Below are 21296 nucleotides of genomic sequence, written 5' to 3' on the forward strand. Positions count from 1 at the left end.
GAGGAGGGGGAAGAAATGGAAGATGCTGCCCAGGCAGAGGGGGTCCGCAAAACCAGGGCGACAGGGATACCGTCCCTCAGCACTCCTGAATGGAGGCCTGGCTGTCCTGCTCTGGAGACACTCGGGGGTCGCTTGGCTTTATACCCGGAGGACTGGCTAAATCTCACATCAGATTCCTGGGTAAAAAGCATAATAACCAGAGGATACAATATTCCCTTTCTGAACAAACCACCCACCCAAAAAAGATTCCCAGATGTTCCACCCGCTCTGCAGGATCAGGCAGCCATAGAAATACAAAGGCTGTTAGAAAAAAGAGTCATCCAGCCAGTCCCGGCAGACCAAATAGGATCCGGAACTTACTCAAGGTTCTTTTTAGTTCCAAAGAAAACAGGGGACTGGAAGCCAATACTGGACCTCAGCAGACTCAACACCTTCGCGAAGAAGGAAAAATTCCGGATGGTCACGCTACAGTTGATTCTTCCATTTCTTCAAACGAACGATTGGATGTGCCCTATAGATCTCAAGGATGTGTACTAACACATAAAAATGGCCAGGCCATCCAGAGAGCATCTGCACTTCCGGTTGGGAGCCAGTCATTTTCAGTTTCGAGCTCTGCCCTTTGGCCTCACCTCAGCCCCCAGGGTGTTCACCAAGTGCATGGCAGTAGTGGCGTCTCACCTGAGACGAAGAGGATTCCGGGTGTTTTCATATCTGGACGACTGGCTCCTTACCGCCACCACCAAGCATCACCTAGTACAAGCCAGGGACTACACAATCAATCTCTGTTCCAGCTTAGGAATAACAGTGAACTTTGAAAAATCTACCTTGTTGCCCTCACAGCATATCTTGTTCATAGGGGCGGAGTTAGATACCTCCGTAGCAATGGTAAGACTTCCTCAGGCAAGAGTGTCAGTCCTGAGGGATCAAGTCTCTATTCTTCTTCAAAACAAAAAAGTTCCCGCATTACAGGTCTTGAAAGTATTAGGCATGATGGCAGCTACCCTTATTTCGGTTCCCCTAGGGAGAATGCACATGAGAATCCTCCAGTGGCTCCTCTTTGCTCAGTGGCCGTTCCAACAGTTACCGTTGTCACACAGAGTCTTGATCACGGAAGCTTGCAAGCGGGACCTCCGTTGGTGGATAAACAATCAGGAACTGACGATAGGACGTCCGTTGGTACTCCCTGCCCCCGTAGCCACGGACCCTTCCCTGATAGGGTGGGGGGGACTTTTTCAGGGGAGAACAGTCCAAGGAGAGTAGTCGAAAATAGAGTACAATCTGCACATCAATGTCCTGGAGCTGAGAGCAGTGTTCCTGGCGTTGCAACACTTTCACGACTCCTTACCTCTGGGAACAGTGGCAATAAAGACGGACAATATGTCAGTAGTCTGGTACATAAACAAACAGGGAGGAACCAGGTCTTACCCCTTATGCAGAGAGGCCCTGAGAATCTGGCAATGGGCTGTGTCCACCGGACGCTTTCTAATAGCAACGCACATCCCGGGAACATCCAACGTATAGCGGACAGGTTGAGCAGAGCCATCCTGTTGCCTCATAAGTGGTCCCTCAAGAATCAAGCTGCGGAGCAGATCTTCCGCAGATGGGGCCAGCCTTGCTGCGATCTCTTTGCTTCCCCCTTGAACACCAAATGCAGAAGCTACTTCGCCCTGCTTCCTCCTCTGGGGGGTGCCCCCAGGGATGCACTTGTACACAATTGGCCCCTGGGTCTCCTATATGCCTTCCCTCCTGTTCCATTGATTCCCAAATTTCTACAGAAAGCCAAAGGTCTGGGAATGACCATCATCTTGATAGCACCATTTTGACCTCGACAGATCTGGTTTCCCTTTCTTCAAGCTCACCAGATGGAGGAAGCTTGGACTCTGGACCCAGTGCCAGACCTGCTGACCCACTCGTCAGGAGTTCCTCACCCATCTCTTCAGTCCCTAAAACTGACAGCTTGGCTGCTCCACTTCCCAACCTAGCCAGGTTGGACCTTCTATCCCCAGCAGTGCAACACATTTTAGTTTCTTCCCACAAAGCTTCCACAAGAAAACTGTATAGGAGCAAGTGGAAACATTTTGCGTGTTGGGCCTCCAGACAAGGTATAGACCCTTTGGTGGCCCCTATTCATAAAATTTTAGAATTTCTCTCCACACTCTTTCATCAAGGGGCCTCGATGTCCACGATAAGAGTTCAACTAGCTGCCATATCTAATTTTCATGTGGGTGAAGGAGGAGCTACAGTTATGTCCCACAGAGTTTGTAGAGCATTTATGAAGGGTACCTTTCATCTCAGGCCACCCATACGAAACCCGGTATTTCCCTGGAACTTGAATTTAATGCTGTCTCAACTCATGTTGGAACCCTTCGAGCCAGCTTCAATGTGTCCACTTAAGTATCTATCCTGGAAAACCCTGTTCCTGGTGGCAATCACTTCAGCTCACAGAATCTCGGAGTTACAGGCATTGTCGATTAGACCCCCGTATATAGTTTTTCACCCAGGCAGGGTCACCTTGCGTACTAACCCATCCTTTCTGCCGAAAGTACGTTCAGTATTTCATATTAATCAATCCATTGAGCTTCCCACTTTTTTCAGGAACCATTCTAATAAGTTGGAATACATGTTGCACAAATTGGATGTCCACAGACAGCTGAGATTTTATCTGGACAGAACCAAGGAATGTAGGAAATCAGATCAACTTTTTGTTTCCTATGCGGACAATAAGAAAGGACTGGCAGTAACAAAATGCACGTTATCCAAGTGGCTGTCAGACTGTAAAAATTTCGTCTATTCATCCTCCAAGCAGTTTCTTCCATTCAAACCTAAAGCTCATTGTACCAGGGCTGTTTCCACTTCTCTGGCCCGCGCCGATCATTTGCCTTTGGATACCATATGTGCGGCGGTTACTTGGGCCAAGCCTCATACGTTTATTACTCACTACAAAGTGGACAGGACCTCCAGAGACAGGGCTTCCTTTGGTTCCACGGTTCTCAGGAATGTTCTTCCATGAGCCACCCAGGGTTGCGGTGCTAGGGACGCTACCCATGTGTAAGAACAAACGGTGAGATCGAACAATTTCACATAAAGAAGTTATGTTCTTACCATAACGTTCCATGTGAATTGTTCATCTCGCCTTTGTTCTTACATTCCCTCCCTCCGTCCCCCTCCTCGTCCTGGAAGAACGAGTATGACTGGTGTCTGGTTACCTTCTTGGGGTTACCTGGCACTACCTGCTTCTTTTTAGGTGTGCTCATTACTGTATGCCTGTCTATATATAATTTGAGTGTTACGATCTCGTGTGAATGGAAGCATAGGCAAGAGGGTCACTTAAATTCTTGAAGTCTGGTTTCGTAGCAAACTAGATCTGAGGGGTAGCAGCGGGGGCTCATGGGATAGGGACTGTGCCTCGAGCTTTTCTTAGATGCAGAGCTTGCGATGTGGCCGACTCTGAGCCGAGGGTCGGCTCTGAACCCGTGCGTAAAAACAAAGTCGAGGTGAACAATTCACATGGAATGTTATGGTAAGAACATAACTTCTTTTTCTGAGCTTAGATCATGTGAAATATTTATGTATATAAATATTAAGGTTCAAATACTGCAGTAAATATTAGCTCGCATGATTTTTTTTGTAGACTTGCTGTTATAATTTCATTCCCTTATATTAATTGTTAATAGAATTGTTGTAGATTTAGACTTTTGGTGGGATGCTGTTCTTAAGGATTTATGGTTTGTGTTTATATGAAATTAAATGTTACTGTTAAATAAAGTGGGCTTTATTACTCTACTTCTATAGATTGTTATGGAATTAAACTGAATTTTGCATACCGTTGGCTTCTCAGCATCTGACTCTTGTTTCTCAATTGAATTCCAGGTCATTGCTTTAGACATTACACTGGAAATTCAGAAGCAAATTATGTCAGAACTAGAAATTCTTTATAAGGTAAAATATCAACAACTACTTAATTTTATTTATTAGTACTGTCTCTTACTACCAAAAAAGACTTTTAAAAGGAGCTGAATATATATATATATATATATATATATATATATATATATATATATATATATATTTTTTTTTATTTCAGTGTGATTCATCCTATATTATTGGATTTTACGGAGCATTTTTTGTAGAGAACAGGATATCAATCTGTACAGAATTTATGGATGGTGAGTTGCATACATTTACTTTGCACTTATCTTATTTCAAGCACCATATTTGTATAGTTAGAATTTGTCTAATTTTACAAACTTTTAAGAAGCTTACATACTTGAAGCATATTTCTTCAGTGTTTATAAGGAAGACGTTTGCATTTGTAAGACCTCATCACTTTTTATTTCTCAGATTATCAGTCAGAGCATTCACTTTTAATACATTTATCCTAAGTAAGATTGGTATAATATCTGGAGGCTGTAGCATAACTCTTTTTTTTTTTTTTTTTGTTTTTTACTTGGAACACAGCGATCTTCAGGTTGATGGCCTTTTCTTTTCAGCTCCCCTCCAGTATTCCTCAGGGACACTAATAGTAACTGAATTCCAAATGCCACTCAGCAAAAACATCTAGGACTTGCTCTTGACCATTCACTCACCTTTTCTTATCACACAAATAACATTTCCACAATGATATTGATTGACCTGAAACTCTTCTGCCTGTGTCCAACTTAAGGTCTTCTGTCTCTGGCTCGAAAGGACCAGCACTGAGGCATGTCCAGCTCTACCTTGACTATGACAGTCTCATAGTGAATACAATGCTTTAGCCAAAAATTTTCTAATTCCTAAATTGCAGTATAGGAGACCCCTGATCTGCCTGCACTCATCACAAAACACACATAAATTACAAACCATTGGAAATAAAATATTCAGATTTGATTTGTTTTGTTTGCAAATACACATATACATCTCTTTGACCTTCTGGAACAAGTTACTTGGCTATCCATTACAAGCAGGGCTGTTTTTATTCAGGTCACTTTAATTTACAAAATAATCAAGATTGGGTACTGCTGTCCTCTGAGAAGACTACTTCCAGTTAGGGAACTAAATTACTAAAGAGAAATCAGATATACTTTCTTACAGTGCTCAGATCAAAATTCAAAACTACTAAAGGAGAAACAGTAGTACCTGCAGTATAGAATAAACTCCCAAATGATTTAAAAAAATGAGACCCTGCAAACCTTCAAAAGTATATTAATGGAACAAACCAAAAGTATATTAATGGAACATTTACACAATGAAGTTAAGAGCAACTGCTTTCTGGATTCTAATTAAGACTCAACGTTTCCCAAATATGCAGTCTTCATTTAGTTGGTTAATTTCACAGTTACAATTTTGCATATGTAGTCTATTCCTTTATAGGTACAGCTGCCAGACCTAGTAGTTTTTTATCATGTTTCACTAAAGCATCCTATACATTACACTGAGTGGTCATCTGATTTTATGTTGTATTTCCAGGAATCACTTGAACTGTCTGTATCTAAATTGAATTTCTGTAGGTGTTCTTGTACATTGTTAAATGCTTCTTGATTTTTTTTTTTAATTAAGCAAAACGTTTGTTGTATTAATCTTGAAATTTTTTTTGTAATTAATTTTCTCGGATCGTGACTGAAAAGAGTCAGTAAACCAGCTCACTTTCAGTCTTCATATCCTTTAGAAAATGCATGTTAATGCAAAACCTTTTATTCTAGCAACTTTCTAAGTTTATAAGACCCATATTTAAAAATCTGTCCATGATTTTGGGCCTTTGTCCCACAATTACTTTTGTCTTTGCTCAGAACTATTGCAATAAGAAGTTGAGAGGTATGCCTCATTTTTTGGGTCATCTTGTCGGTGGAAAATAGTTTTTCAGCAACACTGCTCAGAGGATAATAAATTGAATGTGATGTGATGATTGAGAATGTAACTAGCACTTCATAGGTGCAGGTGTTGATCATTGGTTTCTCTGAAACTCCAAAGACTATGCAAGTGCAATGGTATAATGTTAACCTTGCATGTATCCACTCATGCTTTATAAAGCTGATGGACAGAATGTGATATGATAGTCAAGGGCCAGCTAACCCATAATATTTGCAGTTGTGGGTTTGGTTTCTCTTCAGTCCTCAAGACTATTGAAGTGTAGGATTACATTTCTTCTGGATGAATGACCTGGGCTGTTTCATGTCTAGGCTGCCCCTGTGGAGTACAAACTTGAGTCATCTGGTTGGTAGTTTGTGTTTTTGGTAATGAAGCCTGTCCACCTCAGACCTACAAGAGTAGTTCATCTAGGCTCAACAGTCCATTTGAGGAGAGTCTACAAATGTATCCCGCACTTACTGTCAGACGGTAGACCTTTGTTTGACACCAGATTAGGTCTGTCCAAACAGATGCTGGAGTGTACCCTCAAGAAGCACAAACTGATGGGAGAGGAAGCACAAGCATCTTGGAAGAAAGATGTGGTGGCTATATTACCCAACGAGAGTAAGGGCGCATCAGACCTGGCTTCATATAGACTCATTTCAATAAGTAGAGAGGAAAGGTAATAGAGTGGGATGACGCTAAGAATTTTAACTGCAGGTTAGAGACTGCCTTCCTTACCAGGGATTAATATGAGAGTGTAGGCAGCAGAGAGGGATAGGGGGCCCTAAGTTAAAGACCTGCTGTGGTAGAGTTTTTAGTTGAATGTTGAACAGAAGCTACTGTTAAAAGGGGTAAATTAGTAGGGCAAAATATTGCATGATAACTGTAAGAATCAGTCAAAAGAAGTTAGAAAAGATTGGGAAGAGAGACTGGAAAAGCACACGGTAACAATGGGAAGACACATGTTTGGCTCCCGAGTATGCAGTAAAGTCCAGAAGGTCTAGGAGTTTTGCTTGGAAGTGTTGACATACGTATTTTTATACCTGATGCAATCTGCAGCAACGTATTCCTCAGGAGGGTAGCAAATGTCGAGGTGAGAGGAGGAAGAAAGAAATAAGTGTGAACATGTTTACAGGGATTGTAATAGGCTGGGTGATTTAAAAAATTCCCTACGGAGTATGCTGTCAGAAATATTGGGAAATTATTCTTTTGAGTTGGGACACAAAATCTGAATGCTTAGACATAGTAAGGCCTTATTAAGTTTAATTCTGTTGGCTGCCAAAAAAGCAGTTACTAGAAAAGGGAAATCAAAATGTAAACCAATTGTATTTGAAGTATTGAATATAGGCAGAAGAAGTGGGAGATAGCTATTTAGAGAAGGGAAGGAGCAAATTACATAGAAATAAATGAAATTTGTGGTGACAATATGTGTAGAATAATGTTCATGAGGAGGAGTGAGGCTTAATGGAAGGCAGGAGTTCAGCAATTTATGTAATGGTAGATTGACTGACAGCTATTATAAAGAAAGAAAATGTGTAATGCATAATGTATGTAAATGGGAAAAATGTTAATATGGTTGGTTTTCTTTCCTGTTAATGTATGTGTACCTATGTTTTAAGTGATAATAAAGGTGTTTAAGAATAAAAATGGACTGATGGCAACACCAGGCCCCATGTAGGGCTTTTCTGTCTTCAGACAGTTATTGGCAGGTGTGACCCAGCATATCACTCCATCACTTGACCTTACTACATGCCTTTCTCATAGTGGAACATATATTCACTAGCTAGTTGTCCCTGTCTGGTGCTTGATCTAGGAGAAGGGTTCCTCACTATCTGTCATGGGAAAGGGACTTAGTGTGTCCAGAGGATCCTTACCTGTAAATCAGTAAAAGATATAGAAACCTCTCCTTTCTGTATTGAAACCTGTCCTTCATGTAGCTCCCTTGGATGATCCCTCCTTCCAAGAAACCAGCCGATGAAGACCTTTATGGACTTTCTTGTGGTCCCCTTGCTTTTTCCACTGGAATGTCTTAATGTTTATCTAGAGAATAGGAAGGGGGACAAGGAGCTCTGAATCAGCCATTCATGAAGCCTTTGCTGAAGGATGCGATCTTTGAAAACATTAAGATTGAACTCCTTCTGCAGACCTCCAAGAAGGTAGGTGCCTTTTGCATAGAATCTCACTCCATCCATCCCAGAGCCAACTGCTTTATGCAGTATTTAGTCCAACTCACATCCTAGAGACCACAGCACCTTACAGTCTTTCCCACCTAATAGTGAGTCTAAAACCTTTGATGTGGTGGGCAAGAAGTTATTCTTCAATGCTGCACTGGCTGTTAGACCCTGCAACTTTGTTTCACACCTTTAGATTGTAGTCCTCATAGTGGTTAAGGCACTGCAAAAAAAGTCCCCCCCCACATGATTATGCAGTAAAGGATGAGCTGTCTAAGTCCCTTAGGACAACTTTTACAATGGGCTGTCATGTTAACTGCGATAATTGTGACTACACTGTTTCCGTGGTTAGGGCATCTGTGTCCTTTGTGTGTCTTCACTTCACATAGCTCAGGGTTTCTTGATGAGGTTTGGCAAGACGTTTTAGATGTCCCTTTCTGGGGAGAGGTCTTCTTTAGGCAGACCTTCCTTACCACTGTCCAAAGTTTGTTTGGAGCTTCCTTTAGTCCCACCTTTCAGTTTATACCAGTCCCCGATGAAGAACAGAATCCCATATAGGTTGAAAATGGCCGCCAGGTGTAAAGCAGTGTTATCTTCTCTGGCCATGTTGGTCTGCTGTGAAGGTGATTCCATCAGCTGAAGTCTTGAATACTGGACTAGACTGTATATTTTTGGAGAAGAGTGTCTGTGACCATCTCAGCTGGAGAATCCTCATTACTGTTGGTAAGAACCAGAGGATTCTGGATGTTGTTATGGATGGTCACATCTTAGAGTTCTTAGATCCTTTTCCAGAAATTGCTCTGCTCAGAATGCAAGTTATAATTTCAGAGCTCTTGGAATAACCCCAAATTGTACCTTTAAAAATTTGCTATCAACTATTTAATTTCTCAATATCTTTGGGTTTCTAATACCATGATGGGAATAGACTCCATTCCTTAGTCAAAGTATGATTAAAGTTCATGAAATTAGTATTGTTTCAATCTTTGATGTCAGCCAGAAGTGCTCTTCACAGCACCCGCAATGTACCCAGTAATGACTCCTTCTGCAATTCGTATAGAGTTGCATGTATTGGTAACGTATCTAAATACGATTGTAGATTCTTTTTAGACCCATTGCTCCTACTACTATTGGAACTGTTTGGGTATCTTTCTTCCACATTGCTCCCATTTCTGCCTGCAAATCCTTATATTTTATGATTTTGTGTCTCTCTCTATGCAAGACACTGTAGTCACTGGGTGTAGCGATTTCAATGATCAATGTTACATTTGTCTTCTTTTCATGGACCACAACATCTGGTTTTTCTCGCATCTGTCTTTTGAACTGTAGGTAATGGGTATCCCCATGTGATGTAGACTTCTCCATTTTCTATGATGCTTTGTGACTAATGTTTCCAGTGTTTTTCAGCTATTTCAGTATTATAATATTTGCACAATCCCCAGTGCAACAGTCTTGCCACATTATTATGCCTTTCAGTATACTGTCCTTCTGCCATTAGTATGTCACAGCCAGCAACAAGGTGTGCAACTATTTCCAATTCTGTTTTACAAAACCTACATTTGTCTGTTTCTCCCATGTGTTCAATGGACTTTATAAACCAACATGTATGTAGGCCACTATCTGGGCCGTCAATATTAACCTTTCATCATTTGGTTTGAATTCACCTCTCATTAACCATTCCTGCACTTGATCCTGATCAACATGAGGTTCTTCTAGGAGTTTTGTATACTTGCATCTATATTTATGGATTTTCCACATTTTTTTGCCTTCTCATTTGATTCTTTACCTTATTTATATTCTTTCTTTTGTTTTTTGGACATTCATTTGCTGCCTGACTTTTATCTAGTTCTATTTTGATTTCCATTCCCACTTAACGTCGATATGCTTCTGCTAGACTAAGAAGGGAAGTCATCTTAGATTTATTCTCCTCATGTTTCAAAACTTTCACTATGTTTGGGTCTTGTGAGGACAGCAATTATGTATGAAGTCCCAAGATTGCAGATGTATACATTAAATCATTTTCAAGGGGGCCCATACCTCCTTCGGAATGAGGAATATATAATCTTTGTATGCACTGATTTTTATAAATCATTTGATGAGCATGACGAATCCTTATTTTCCTGTCTAATCTTTCCAATACCTTTTGGGGCCAGTCAGTCACTCCAAAACTGTATGTTAGGACAGGAAGAGCAAATTGGTTTATAGTCTGAATTTTGTTCCTAGATGTCAACCATGTTTTCAGGTTTAATTTAAGTCTTCTAAAATATTCCTTACTAAGTTTTATTCACATTTTTTCATGTTTTATTGTTGATCCTTCATCAGTTCCCAAATATTTGTACACTCCCTCTTGCGCAAGTTCTTTTATATCACATTCTTGTCCCAAACTGATGATGTTAAGTTGTCTATCTCGCCTTCATTCTTGCTGGTTGGGGTCGGAGCCGATCCTTGGCTCCGACTCGGCCATCTTCAAAAGCTCGAGAGCTGCTTACTGGCTCGAGGCCCCCCTATATCCCATGATGCCTGGCGCTAGATACCCAGATTTTGTTTGCCGCTTCTGCTGAGAGGTTGTTCTACTGGCTCAGGTCGTATAAAACTTTATTATTATTGTATTTTTCTTGTCAAAACTGTAGTTTTTAGTGTAGAATTAGTCATTAGATTAGACTGTTGTATTGTAGCTAGTTTCTTTTCTAGATCCATTTACTTTCCTCAAGAAACTCGTTTAAGTTAGAGAGTTTGCCCTCCCCCCCTTCTCTCCCTTTCCTCAGAAAGGTTTTTCCATTTAAGTTAGAGGTTAATCTTTCTGTCTATCTTCTTCTAAAAATAAATAAATAAATAAATAAATTCCTTTATTAATCACTGTTAGTGTTTAGTGATAGTTATCTTTAGTTTTTGTTGTAGTAGTGCTTGTAGTTGGTTGTGGTAACTGTGACATTTTACTGTTTGGTTACTTTAACCTTTCTGTGTGTGTTCTTGTCCTTGGTTTTCCTCCAGGATGTCCAAGTATCCTAAACCGTCCGGATTCAAGAAGTGTGACTCATGCTGTCAGAAGATGTCTCTGACAGATGGTCACACTTCTTGTGTTTATTGTCTAGGCGCCGTGCACCTGCAGGACTCTTGCTCAATCTGCCATGCTTTCAGTCCAAGAGTCCTGCAGGAGCGCAAAAGTAAATTGATTCTGAGGGGTTTGCTTAAACCTCAAGATTCACCGGTGAAGGCTCAGCCTGTGAAATCTTCCAGGCCACCTAAACCGTCGGCTCCCAGTTCGGAGCCGTCGTTGGGTGGAGCCACACAGTCTATCTCGGCTCTGGCTGGAACCGATGTCCCTCCCTCCCAGTTGGCTCCGACACGTTCTTCGGAGCCGGCTGAGAGTCGGAAAAGATCCAGGTCTCCTTCCTTGAAGTCGATACGTTCGGCTCCGAAATCGCCCCTGCTCCAATCGGAGCGTAGTCATTGCTCATCCCACTCTTCTCGGTCCTCTAGACTTTCGGACCATGACTTAGAAAGAGTGGTCAGTAGGCTGTTAAAATCACATGCCATAGCCAAAATGTTGTCCAGCCCTCCTCATCAGGAGTCGGCTCCATCCACAGCTGTAGATATTCCTCCTCCGACTCATCCTATGAGTTCGGAGCCGGAGTTCGTTGCGGTTCGAATCGTGGAACCGTCGGCGCCAATACCCTCTCTTTCGGTTCCGTCGGCTCCGATCCCTTCCATGGTATCTTCCCTGGAGGGATCTGGGTGCTGAGACTCCCTCGTCTGCTCCGAGGGGGCGAGTGGCATCGGACCCTTGTCCGACCCCGCTCTCCCCCTCGAGGCTTCGGCTCAGGTGAGCTCGGCTCCCACATCTGCCTCGGAGCCATTCCCCTCGGTGCGGGGAGGACTTCTGGTTTCTTCGGAGCCGGAGCCCCCTCTGCATCCAGGCAGGGATGCCTTCGAGGTGATGAGGAGTGTACTGGCCCCTGAGTCAGTCCCACGATCGACCCCATCGGCTCCTCCCCCTAGGGTGCCTGCGTCAGCCTCTGCCCCTCTTCCAGATCCCAAGAGTGGGGATCCAGCTCTCCAGGACACCCCTTTGGGTGTATCCTCCTCTTCCGAGGCCTCCCCTGATCATTCAGAGGAGCCACCTCACAAGAGGAAGCATGTTGACTCCCCCGAGTGTGTCACATCGGATACCGACTTAGAGGAGTCAGAAGGGTCCCCAAGATCCTCCTCTGAAGATGTCTCCTTCTCAGACATCCTTGAGATGCTTAGGCAGAGGGGGAACTGGACTACCCTAAGCCCTTCCGAGGATGAGTCAGTATTCCTGGACGCATTTGGATCCTGACCTTCCACCTCCTGGGTGTCTCCGCCTTTCAACCCACTGATGTCTGTGGTGGCTCGGAAGGCGTGGATGGCTCCAGATACAGTGGAACCGACCCCTAGAAGACCTGCCAAATTCATTACTGCACCGCAGGACAAACAGTTCTTGACCAAAGGTGTCCCCATTGATGCCATGGTGGTAGCGGCGGCCACAAAGAAGGAGTTGGCTGAAACTTCTTCATCTGTCCATCCCACTAACAAAGAGTCTAGGACGATGAACAGATATGGGAAGCAGATGTTCTCTTCAGTAACCTTTTCCATGCGGTCCCTGTATTACCTGTGCCACTTTACCCGTCTTCAGAGGGATCTCCTGAAAGAGCTTGGAGATACCCTCCAAGATCCATCAGCTGAGGGGGCCCAGGCTAAGGCAGCCTCCCAGCTGGCGACTCTTAATTCAAGTGGTAAACTCCTCCATGAGGCTCATTTCGTATGTAGCTGATGGTGCGAGTAGAGCCGCAGGCACAGGCTTGGCCCTAAGGAGGCATGCTTGGATGCGGCTATGTAACTTTGCGGAACCTTTCAGAGCATCTTTCACCAACACCCCCTTTGATGGTTCCTCTTTTTTCGGATCACAGGTGAAAGATACCCTTACCAGGTGTGAGCAGGAAGGCAAGACTCTCTCTGCCGTAGGAGTCCATTTTTCCACTCCTTCCAGACCATATCCTAAGGGTCAGAAGAGTGGGAAGATGTGGTTCCAGAAATCCCAGGGAGCCTTGCCGGACACACATGGTGAGTTCCCATCCAGGGGCAGAGGAGGGAACAATAACAGACGCTGCCCTCGTGGCAGATGGGGTCTGCCAAATCAGGGCAGCAGAGAATCTTTCTCTGAGAAGCCCATCCAGCATCCCTGAAGGGTTGCCCAGCTGCCCACCTTTGGAGGCAGTCTGGGGAAGATAATCGCTGTACGCAAGAGCCTGGCAAGACATAACACAAGACAAATGGGTACAGTCCGTCATATCCGGAGGCTACAGAATTCCCTTTGTTCGCACACCCTTGAGGTCAAACAAGTCCCTTCCAGACGTTCCACCCAATCTAAGGGACCAAGCAGTGCAATAAGTCACAAAACTGCTAAGAAAAAGGGCCATCCAGCAAGTCCCAGCAGACCAACAAGGATCCAGAATTTACTCAAGGTTCTTTTTGGTACCAAAAAAGAGGGGACTGGAGACCCATTTTGGATTTCAGCAGACTAAATAAGTCTGTACAAAGAACGAAGTTCCGGATGGTCACGCTTCAGTCCATTTTACCCTTCCTGGGCCAGGACAATTGGATGTGCTCCATAGATCTTCAGGATATGTACTACCACATCAAAATGGACAGACGCTCCAGAAGATTCCTTCGCTTCTGGCTGGGAGCCAGCCATTATCACTTCAGAGCTCTACCCTTTGGTCTCACCACAGCCCCCAGGGTGTTTACCAAATGTATGGCAGTAGTTACCACTCACCTGAGATGGCAAGGATTCCAGGTGTTTCCATATCTCGATGACTGGCTCCTCACTGCTACCACCAGACATCACCTTCTGCGAGTCAGAGACTGTACTATCGACACTTGCTCCAGGCTAGGTATCGCAATAAATTTCGAAAAGTCTGCATTGTCACCCTGCCAGTCTATCACCTTTATAGGCGCAAATTTAAATACCAAAGACATGTTAGCAAGCCTCCCACCAGACAGGGTGTTAGTGATTCGTCAGCATGTCAAGGTTTTATTAGCATGCAAAAGAATTCAAGCCAGGTTTGTCCTTCAAACTCTGGGTGTCATGGCAGCAGCGATCGTACTTGTCCCTCTAGCTCATTTTCACATGAGGATTCTCCAGTGGCTTCTTTTCACCCAATGGTCCTTCCAGCAACTTCCCATGTCTTACATGATTATGATCACTCAAGCATGCAAGAAGCACCTTGCATGGCGGATGGTCTCCGCATCAGTGCTCCACGGCAGACCATTTGTTCTCCCCCCTCCAGTGGCTACGGACACCTCCCTGTTTGGGTGGAGGGGGCATTATCAGGGCAGAACAGTCCAAGGCACCTGGCAACCTCACGAGCATCATCTGCACATAAATGTCTTGGAGATGAGAGCCGTGCTCTTAGCGTTGCAGGCTCTTCAGGACTCTCTTCCTACCGGGACTATTGCAATTCAAATGGACAATATGTCTGTAGTGTGGTACATCAACAAGCAGGGCGGAACCAGGTCCTACCCCTTATGTCGAGAAGCACTCCGACTCTGGTAGTGGGCGAGCTCTTCCCAACGGTTTCTGATTGCATCGCACATCCCTGGGAGGTCCAACGTCATAGCAGACCAGCTGAGCAGAGCAATTCTCATTCCTCACGAGTGGTCTCTGAGCCAGGTAGTTGCGGACCAAATCTTACGCAAATGGGGCCAACCTTGCTGCGACCTGTTTGCAACTCCCTTCAACAGTAAGTGCAGCAATTTCTTCTCTCTCCTTCCACTTCCCAGACATTCCCCCAGAGACGCTCTAGTCCACGATTGGTCTCCGGGACTTCCTTATGCATTCCCGCCCTTTCCCCTCATCCCGAAGCTAATTCAGAAAGCTACCGTTTTGGGTTGCAAATTGATCCTCATTGCTCCTTACTGGCCTCGACAAATATGGTTCCCGTTATTGCATCGCCATCTTCTCGAGCAGCCTTGGATTCTGGACCTAGTTCCAGACCTCCTGATTCATCAATCGGGCGGGTTGCACCAGTCCGACTAAAAAACGCCAAACAAACTGTAGAAAACAAAAAGTGCAGAGGGAGCACCCAACCAGGATCCGATAATCCCACAACTGTAATAAATCCAAATGAAAGATAGAATAAAATGGCAGGAACTTGGGTTTTTCAGCGTTAGAACTTTAATTATAAGCAAGCACTTTCGGAAGGCTTTGTATCCTTCCTTCTTCAGACGAAACAAAACACTGAATTACAAAACAACTCCCTATTAAATAGGGTAATAGTTAATCAATTACTGACATCACAATTGAAATTAAGCAAATACAGATTCTCTAAATATTTTAGTGTTGTTTGCAAGCAGCTCGTTTAGAGTTCACCCTAGCTTAGATTAACCGGACAACTAGTCATACACTATTATAGGTAATTAACTTACAACCCTCTTAAAAACATGTTAAGGAATATTAAAAATGTTAAACAACTGATTTAAAAACAGTATAAATACACTTAATCTGTATAATCATGTCAAATGCAAGTATGTTAGACGTGTTAAACAGACACAAACCCGATAATCTTCAGAGACGAGTTTTTTGTCCAAATTTTTCTTCAGCAACTATTTCAGGTGCCGAAGTTAAAAAGAAGTAGACCTAACGTCTAAAAAAGCTTACATACCTAAATGACTGTTGAATAAATTAAAAATATATATATATAATATATAATATATAATGTGTATTTTAATACACGTAAAATGATCGCCTTCTAGAGGCTGGCACAGACCTAGATAACGATCGAGAATAAGTGCATCAGCTTGATGTAACTAGCAATAATTATGGACAACAGCAGAGTAATAGTAGTATTAGGACTGGCTTAGAAGGGGCAGACTACAATCAGGGTTTTGGACAGGGCCAGAACCAGCATCAAAGGAATCTGAGGTCGAACAGGAACCAAATGACCCTAAGGAACAAACAGAACCAGAGGAAGAAATGATGATAAGAACAAGTCAGCCAACTATTGTCCATAGTACTGAGGGGGATTTTAAGATCTTTAATTATACCCCCCTAAATATTACTACCGAAATGGCTGACTTCTTCTCGAAAGGACTTTCTTTTGTTCCAGACACCCATATGGATCTGGTCAAGACCATCATTGACCTAAAACTGTTCGTCCGTAAGTTAAACCTCTCTGCTGTATTAGGTAAAAATTCTTCACTGATTAAACCTTTCAGAATAGCTAGTCTATTCAATCCACCTTTGGTCAGTAACCTCAAGACCTTTGAGAAATCTTTTGAACTGGACTTAAGATTTTTGGCTGCCAGTAAGGATAATAAAAGTAAAGACAAGCTCAACATCACAACCGAACAACGTGACTTTGTTAAACTATTGCAGGATTGCAATATTCGGGTTATGAAACCCGACAAGGGTAGTGGCCTCATATTTATGAACCAAGTGGACTATAACAACAAATTATCCACTCACTTGGACACTGGTCCTTACGAGAAGATCAGTTTAAGCGAAGTCAACACAGCATACAACAGGATTAGAGCTACGGTTGAAGACTTGTTTTTAGAAAATTTAATAGATATAGACATCCATACTTATTTGAACGTCTTAGCACCTAGAATGCCATCTTTCTTTGGGGCTCCAAAAATTCATAAATCTATTAATGAACCCCCCTTTAGACCCATAGTTGACGGTAGAGGGTCTATCCTAGTAGCTTGTGCCAAATATGTAGACAGTTTCTTAAAACCACACATTGAAAAAGAAACCCAGATATGCAGAGACTCATGGAGTTTCCTCGAAAACATTAACAAGATACCTTTTGACCCAAGTTTAACATTCATGACTGTAGATGTGAAGGACCTTTACACGGTCATTCCACAACAACTAGGATTGGAATGGGTCAGGGATTTCCTTGAATTTAGAAAAGTAGAGCAAAATATTATTAACACAATAGAAACTCTATTAGAATTAGTGTTAAAATACAACTTTTTTGCTTTTAACAATGCTTCTTATAGGCAGACCTCAGGAGTCGCTATGGGATCTCCCTGTGGGGGAGCGTTCGCTAATTGTGTCATGGCCCAATGGGAAAACACACTGTTATTTAAAAATGCTCTATTCAAAGAACATGTCGCCTGGTACACTAGGTACCAGGACGACATGTTCTTGTTATGGAAAGGACCTTTGGACATGGTAACACCCTTCATAGAAAGCATAAAATCACTCACTGATTTCTTAGACTTCACATATGAGGTAAACAAAAACGAAATTAGTTTTCTAGATATAAAACTAAGTAAAGACATTAGGGAGTCTAGATTTACTAGTAAGATTTATTGTAAACCCACTTACTCCAATGGTTTTCTTCACTTTAGTAGCTGTCACCCTTACCATCAAAAAAGAGCAGTAGTGAAAGGACAGATGGTAAGGGCAGCTCGTATGATTACTAAAGATGATGATTTTTTGGACGAATGTAGTAATTTAAGTAAAATGTTTACGAACAGAGGGTACCCCGGACCTCTGATATTGGAAGTTAAAACTGAAGTGATGTTTAAAAGAAAATCTGGACATTTTAAACCCATTTTAGGCAGACAAGTTCCGCCCACAGTAGGAAACCAAGAAGGAGTTTTGGTGGAGGATAGAAACATTAATATAGCCAATATGGGGGTTAGATTTTTATGTACGTTTTCAGTGGACCATCACTTTATAAGAAACATTCTACAAAAGAATTGGGCAAACATAGTAGAGGACAAACATCTACAGCACCTGTTTGGAACCTCACCAAAGATAACTTATAGAAAAGGGTTTAGCCTGAAATCCTTGTTGGAAAGAAATAACAAAACCACCTTCCAAAGGATAAAGGGGATGACCAAGTGTGGATCATGTCATCAGTGTAAATCCATACAGGAAGGGAATAATGTGGTTATAAACAGGCAGAAATATAAAATCTTGGGTAATTTCAGCTGTGTTTCCAAAGCGGTAGTTTACGTAGCTAGTTGCAAGAAATGCCCGGCTTTCTATATAGGAAAGACCGAGCGGGCCTTGCGTAAGAGAATTTATGAACATTTGTACGCAATTACTAGGAAAGATGTTAATAATGCACTAGCTTGTCATATTATGGAGTATCAGGATCATGTTTTTAATTTTGCTGTTTTGAAACAAATTAAAGATGATCCTAGCTCAGGCCCATGGCAAGTCCTGCTTGAAAAAGAGGAATTGCTCTGGCAAATTAGGACGGCTGCACATATTAACCCGGGTTTAAATGAATCTATTTCCTTAACCTGTATATTAAAACTTTTAGCTTTAAGGAGATAGTAATGTTATAAGTATAGGAGGTATACATTATAATGTTTATATTTACATTTACAATTATACATGTACATATGGTCTATACTATAAGTCATCACAGTTTTATATACTGATTTTTTAGTAGGCGATTATTATAGTATGGGTTTATTTTTGATTCCTTATTTTTGATTCCTTTTTTATGTTGTATTCTTTTTCATGTTGTATTTCTTATTTCTGAACTGTTAACAGTTAATAACAGAGACCATTTTAGTTTTAGTTCAATATATATAAGTTAAAGGTATAAACAACATTTTACGTGTATTAAAATACACATTATATATTATATATTATATATATATATTTTTAATTTATTCAACAGTCATTTAGGTATGTAAGCTTTTTTAGACGTTAGGTCTACTTCTTTTTAACTTCGGCACCTGAAATAGTTGCTGAAGAAAAATTTGGACAAAAAACTCGTCTCTGAAGATTATCGGGTTTGTGTCTGTTTAACACGTCTAACATACTTGCATTTGACATGATTATACAGATTAAGTGTATTTATACTGTTTTTAAATCAGTTGTTTAACATTTTTAATATTCCTTAACATGTTTTTAAGAGGGTTGTAAGTTAATTACCTATAATAGTGTATGACTAGTTGTCCGGTTAATCTAAGCTAGGGTGAACTCTAAACGAGCTGCTTGCAAACAACACTAAAATATTTAGAGAATCTGTATTTGCTTAATTTCAATTGTGATGTCAGTAATTGATTAACTATTACCCTATTTAATAGGGAGTTGTTTTGTAATTCAGTGATGTTAAGTTGTCTATCTCGCCTTCATTCTTGCTGGATGGGTTCGGAGCCGACCTCGGCTCCGACTCGGCCACTCTAAAAGCTCGAGAGTTGGTTCCACCGGCTCGAGGCTCCCCTTATATCCCACAATGCTAGGCGTGAGTTACCCCAGATCTCGTTTGCCGCTACAGCGATCGAGGTGTTGGTTTTCTACCGGCTTCTTGGTGAGTAAACTTTCAGTAAAGTTAGTATACTTAAACCCCTTTATTTTTAATTTTAACTCTTGTTTCCCTTAGTTTAGTGGAATTCTCTCCCTTTTTTCTCTAAAATCCCATTTCTTCCCCACAAGAACTTATAAGTTCTTCCCTCGGGCCTTCAGGCCTTCTTCTTCCATTCCCTAGTGGTGTGTGTGTGTTGTTTCTCTTAAATTAAAACCTTTGATAGTTGTTTTATTTTTTGAGTTTAAAAATAAGATAGGGTGTAATCAGTGTGTTTGACTGGGTGTGTGTGATTACACTTTTTTTTCTAAGATGTCTAAAGACACAAAGGTCTCAGGCTTCAAGAAGTGTGATGCGTGCTGTCAGAAAATGTCTCTGACAGGCGGTCACACTTCTTGTGTCTACTGCCTGGGGCCTTTGCACCTGCAGGACTCCTGTGCTGTATGCCACGGCTTCAGTCCCAGGGTCCTGCAGGAAAGAAAGAACAAATTGATCCTAAGAGGTTTACTCAAGCCTGAGGATTCCCTTTCTGTCTCTGGGAAGCCCTCCAAGGCTTCTAGGTCCTCGGCTCCAGCTACTGAGCCGAGACCTAAGGCTACTAAACCTCCGTCTACATCGGCTCCGGCTGGAGCCGATGAGTCTCAGTCTACAGTTTCTGTGGTTCCCTTGGCTCCGGCTGGAGCCGAGGTATTAGAAATTCCCTTGTCGGCTCCGACCAGACCTTGAGCCGACATCTAGAAGAGATCTAGGTCACCATCCCTTGGCTCCGTTCATTCGGCTCCAGCATCTCCTCTGCTGTCTGAACGGAGCCATAAATCTCACTCCTCTAGGTCATCGAGGCTGTCGGATCATGACCTTCAGAGGGTAGTGAGTCGACTTCTTAAGTCCAAGGCACTGGCCCAAATGCTTCAGAGCCCGACTCATCAGTCGATGCCTGCCCCTGTCCATCAATATGTTCCTCCTCCGACTCCGTTGAGCTCGGAGCCGGGTCGTTTCGGAACCGAGACTGTGGTAGCGTCGGAGCCGACACAATTGTCTTTGGCTCCATCGTCGGCTCCGATTTCTTCCCTGGAAGAATCTCGGCGCCGGACTTCCATCGTCGGCTCCGAGGGGGTGAGTGGCATCGGACCCTTGTCCGACCCCGCTCTCCCTCTCGGGGCTTCGGCGCTGGTAAGTTCGGCTCCGACATCGGCCTCGGAGCCATCACTGTCGGTGCCGTGGGAGGTTTTTAGCTTTTCGGAGCAGGGACCTCTGGCTCTGCCTGACAGGGGTGCGTTCGAGGTCATGCGGAGTGTGTTAGAACCTGGTTCTACCCCACAGTCGGCTCCGTCCGCCCCCCCTCTTCGGTGCCTCAGGTCAAGTCGACTCACTCCCTCATCCCAGACCGCAGAGAGCCAGCTCCTCAGGAATCCCCCATGGGGATCTCATCCTCTTCCGAGGCCTCTCCTGTTTTGGCAGAAGAGCCCCCTCGGAAGAGAAAGTGTAAGAGGAAACACATAGACTCACCTGAGTCCGTCACCTCTGACACAGATTTAGAGGATTCCGAGGGTTCCCCCCGTTCCCCTTCTGAAGATGTCTCCTTTGCAGACATTCTGGAAATCCTTAAGCAGAGGGGAAATTGGCCAGCCCTCAACCCTTCGGAGGATGAATCTGTGTACCTTGAGGCGTTTGGCTCTCGTCCTTCCACCTCCTGGGTGTCTCCCCCCTTTGACCCCCTCATGCAGGTGGTAGCAAGAAAGGCATGGACGGCTCCTGATTCGGTGGACCCCACTCCCAGGAGACCCTCAAAATTCATAACGGCACCAGCAGATAAACAGTTTTTGACAAAAGGAGTTTGTGTGGATGCTATGGTGGTTGCTGTTGCCACTAAGAAGGAACTAGCTGATCCTTCAGTACCTGTCCATCCACCTAACAAGGAATCTAGGTCCATGGACAGGTACGGGAAGCGGATGTTTTCGTCAGCGACATTTGCAATGCGTTCGCTGAACTACCTATGCCA

At 43.1% G+C, this 21296-nt stretch overlaps 1 protein-coding gene across 2 annotated transcripts in view; it reads left to right on the forward strand.

The window, feature by feature from the left end:
* MAP2K5 (mitogen-activated protein kinase kinase 5) overlaps positions 1-21296 on the forward strand; it is a 3489187-nt gene that overhangs the window by 1896769 nt on the left and 1571122 nt on the right. For both annotated transcript variants that reach the window (XM_044077884.1, XM_044077885.1), the window contains 2 exons: positions 3871-3939; positions 4085-4166. In XM_044077884.1, the coding sequence (XP_043933819.1) occupies positions 3871-3939; positions 4085-4166 (151 nt within the window). The remainder of the gene's footprint in view (positions 1-3870; positions 3940-4084; positions 4167-21296) is intronic.

This window comes from Protopterus annectens, chromosome 7.part0 (assembly GCF_019279795.1).
Source record: "Protopterus annectens isolate FY-2018-M chromosome 7.part0, PAN1.0, whole genome shotgun sequence".
Lineage (NCBI taxonomy): Eukaryota > Metazoa > Chordata > Ceratodontiformes > Protopteridae > Protopterus > Protopterus annectens.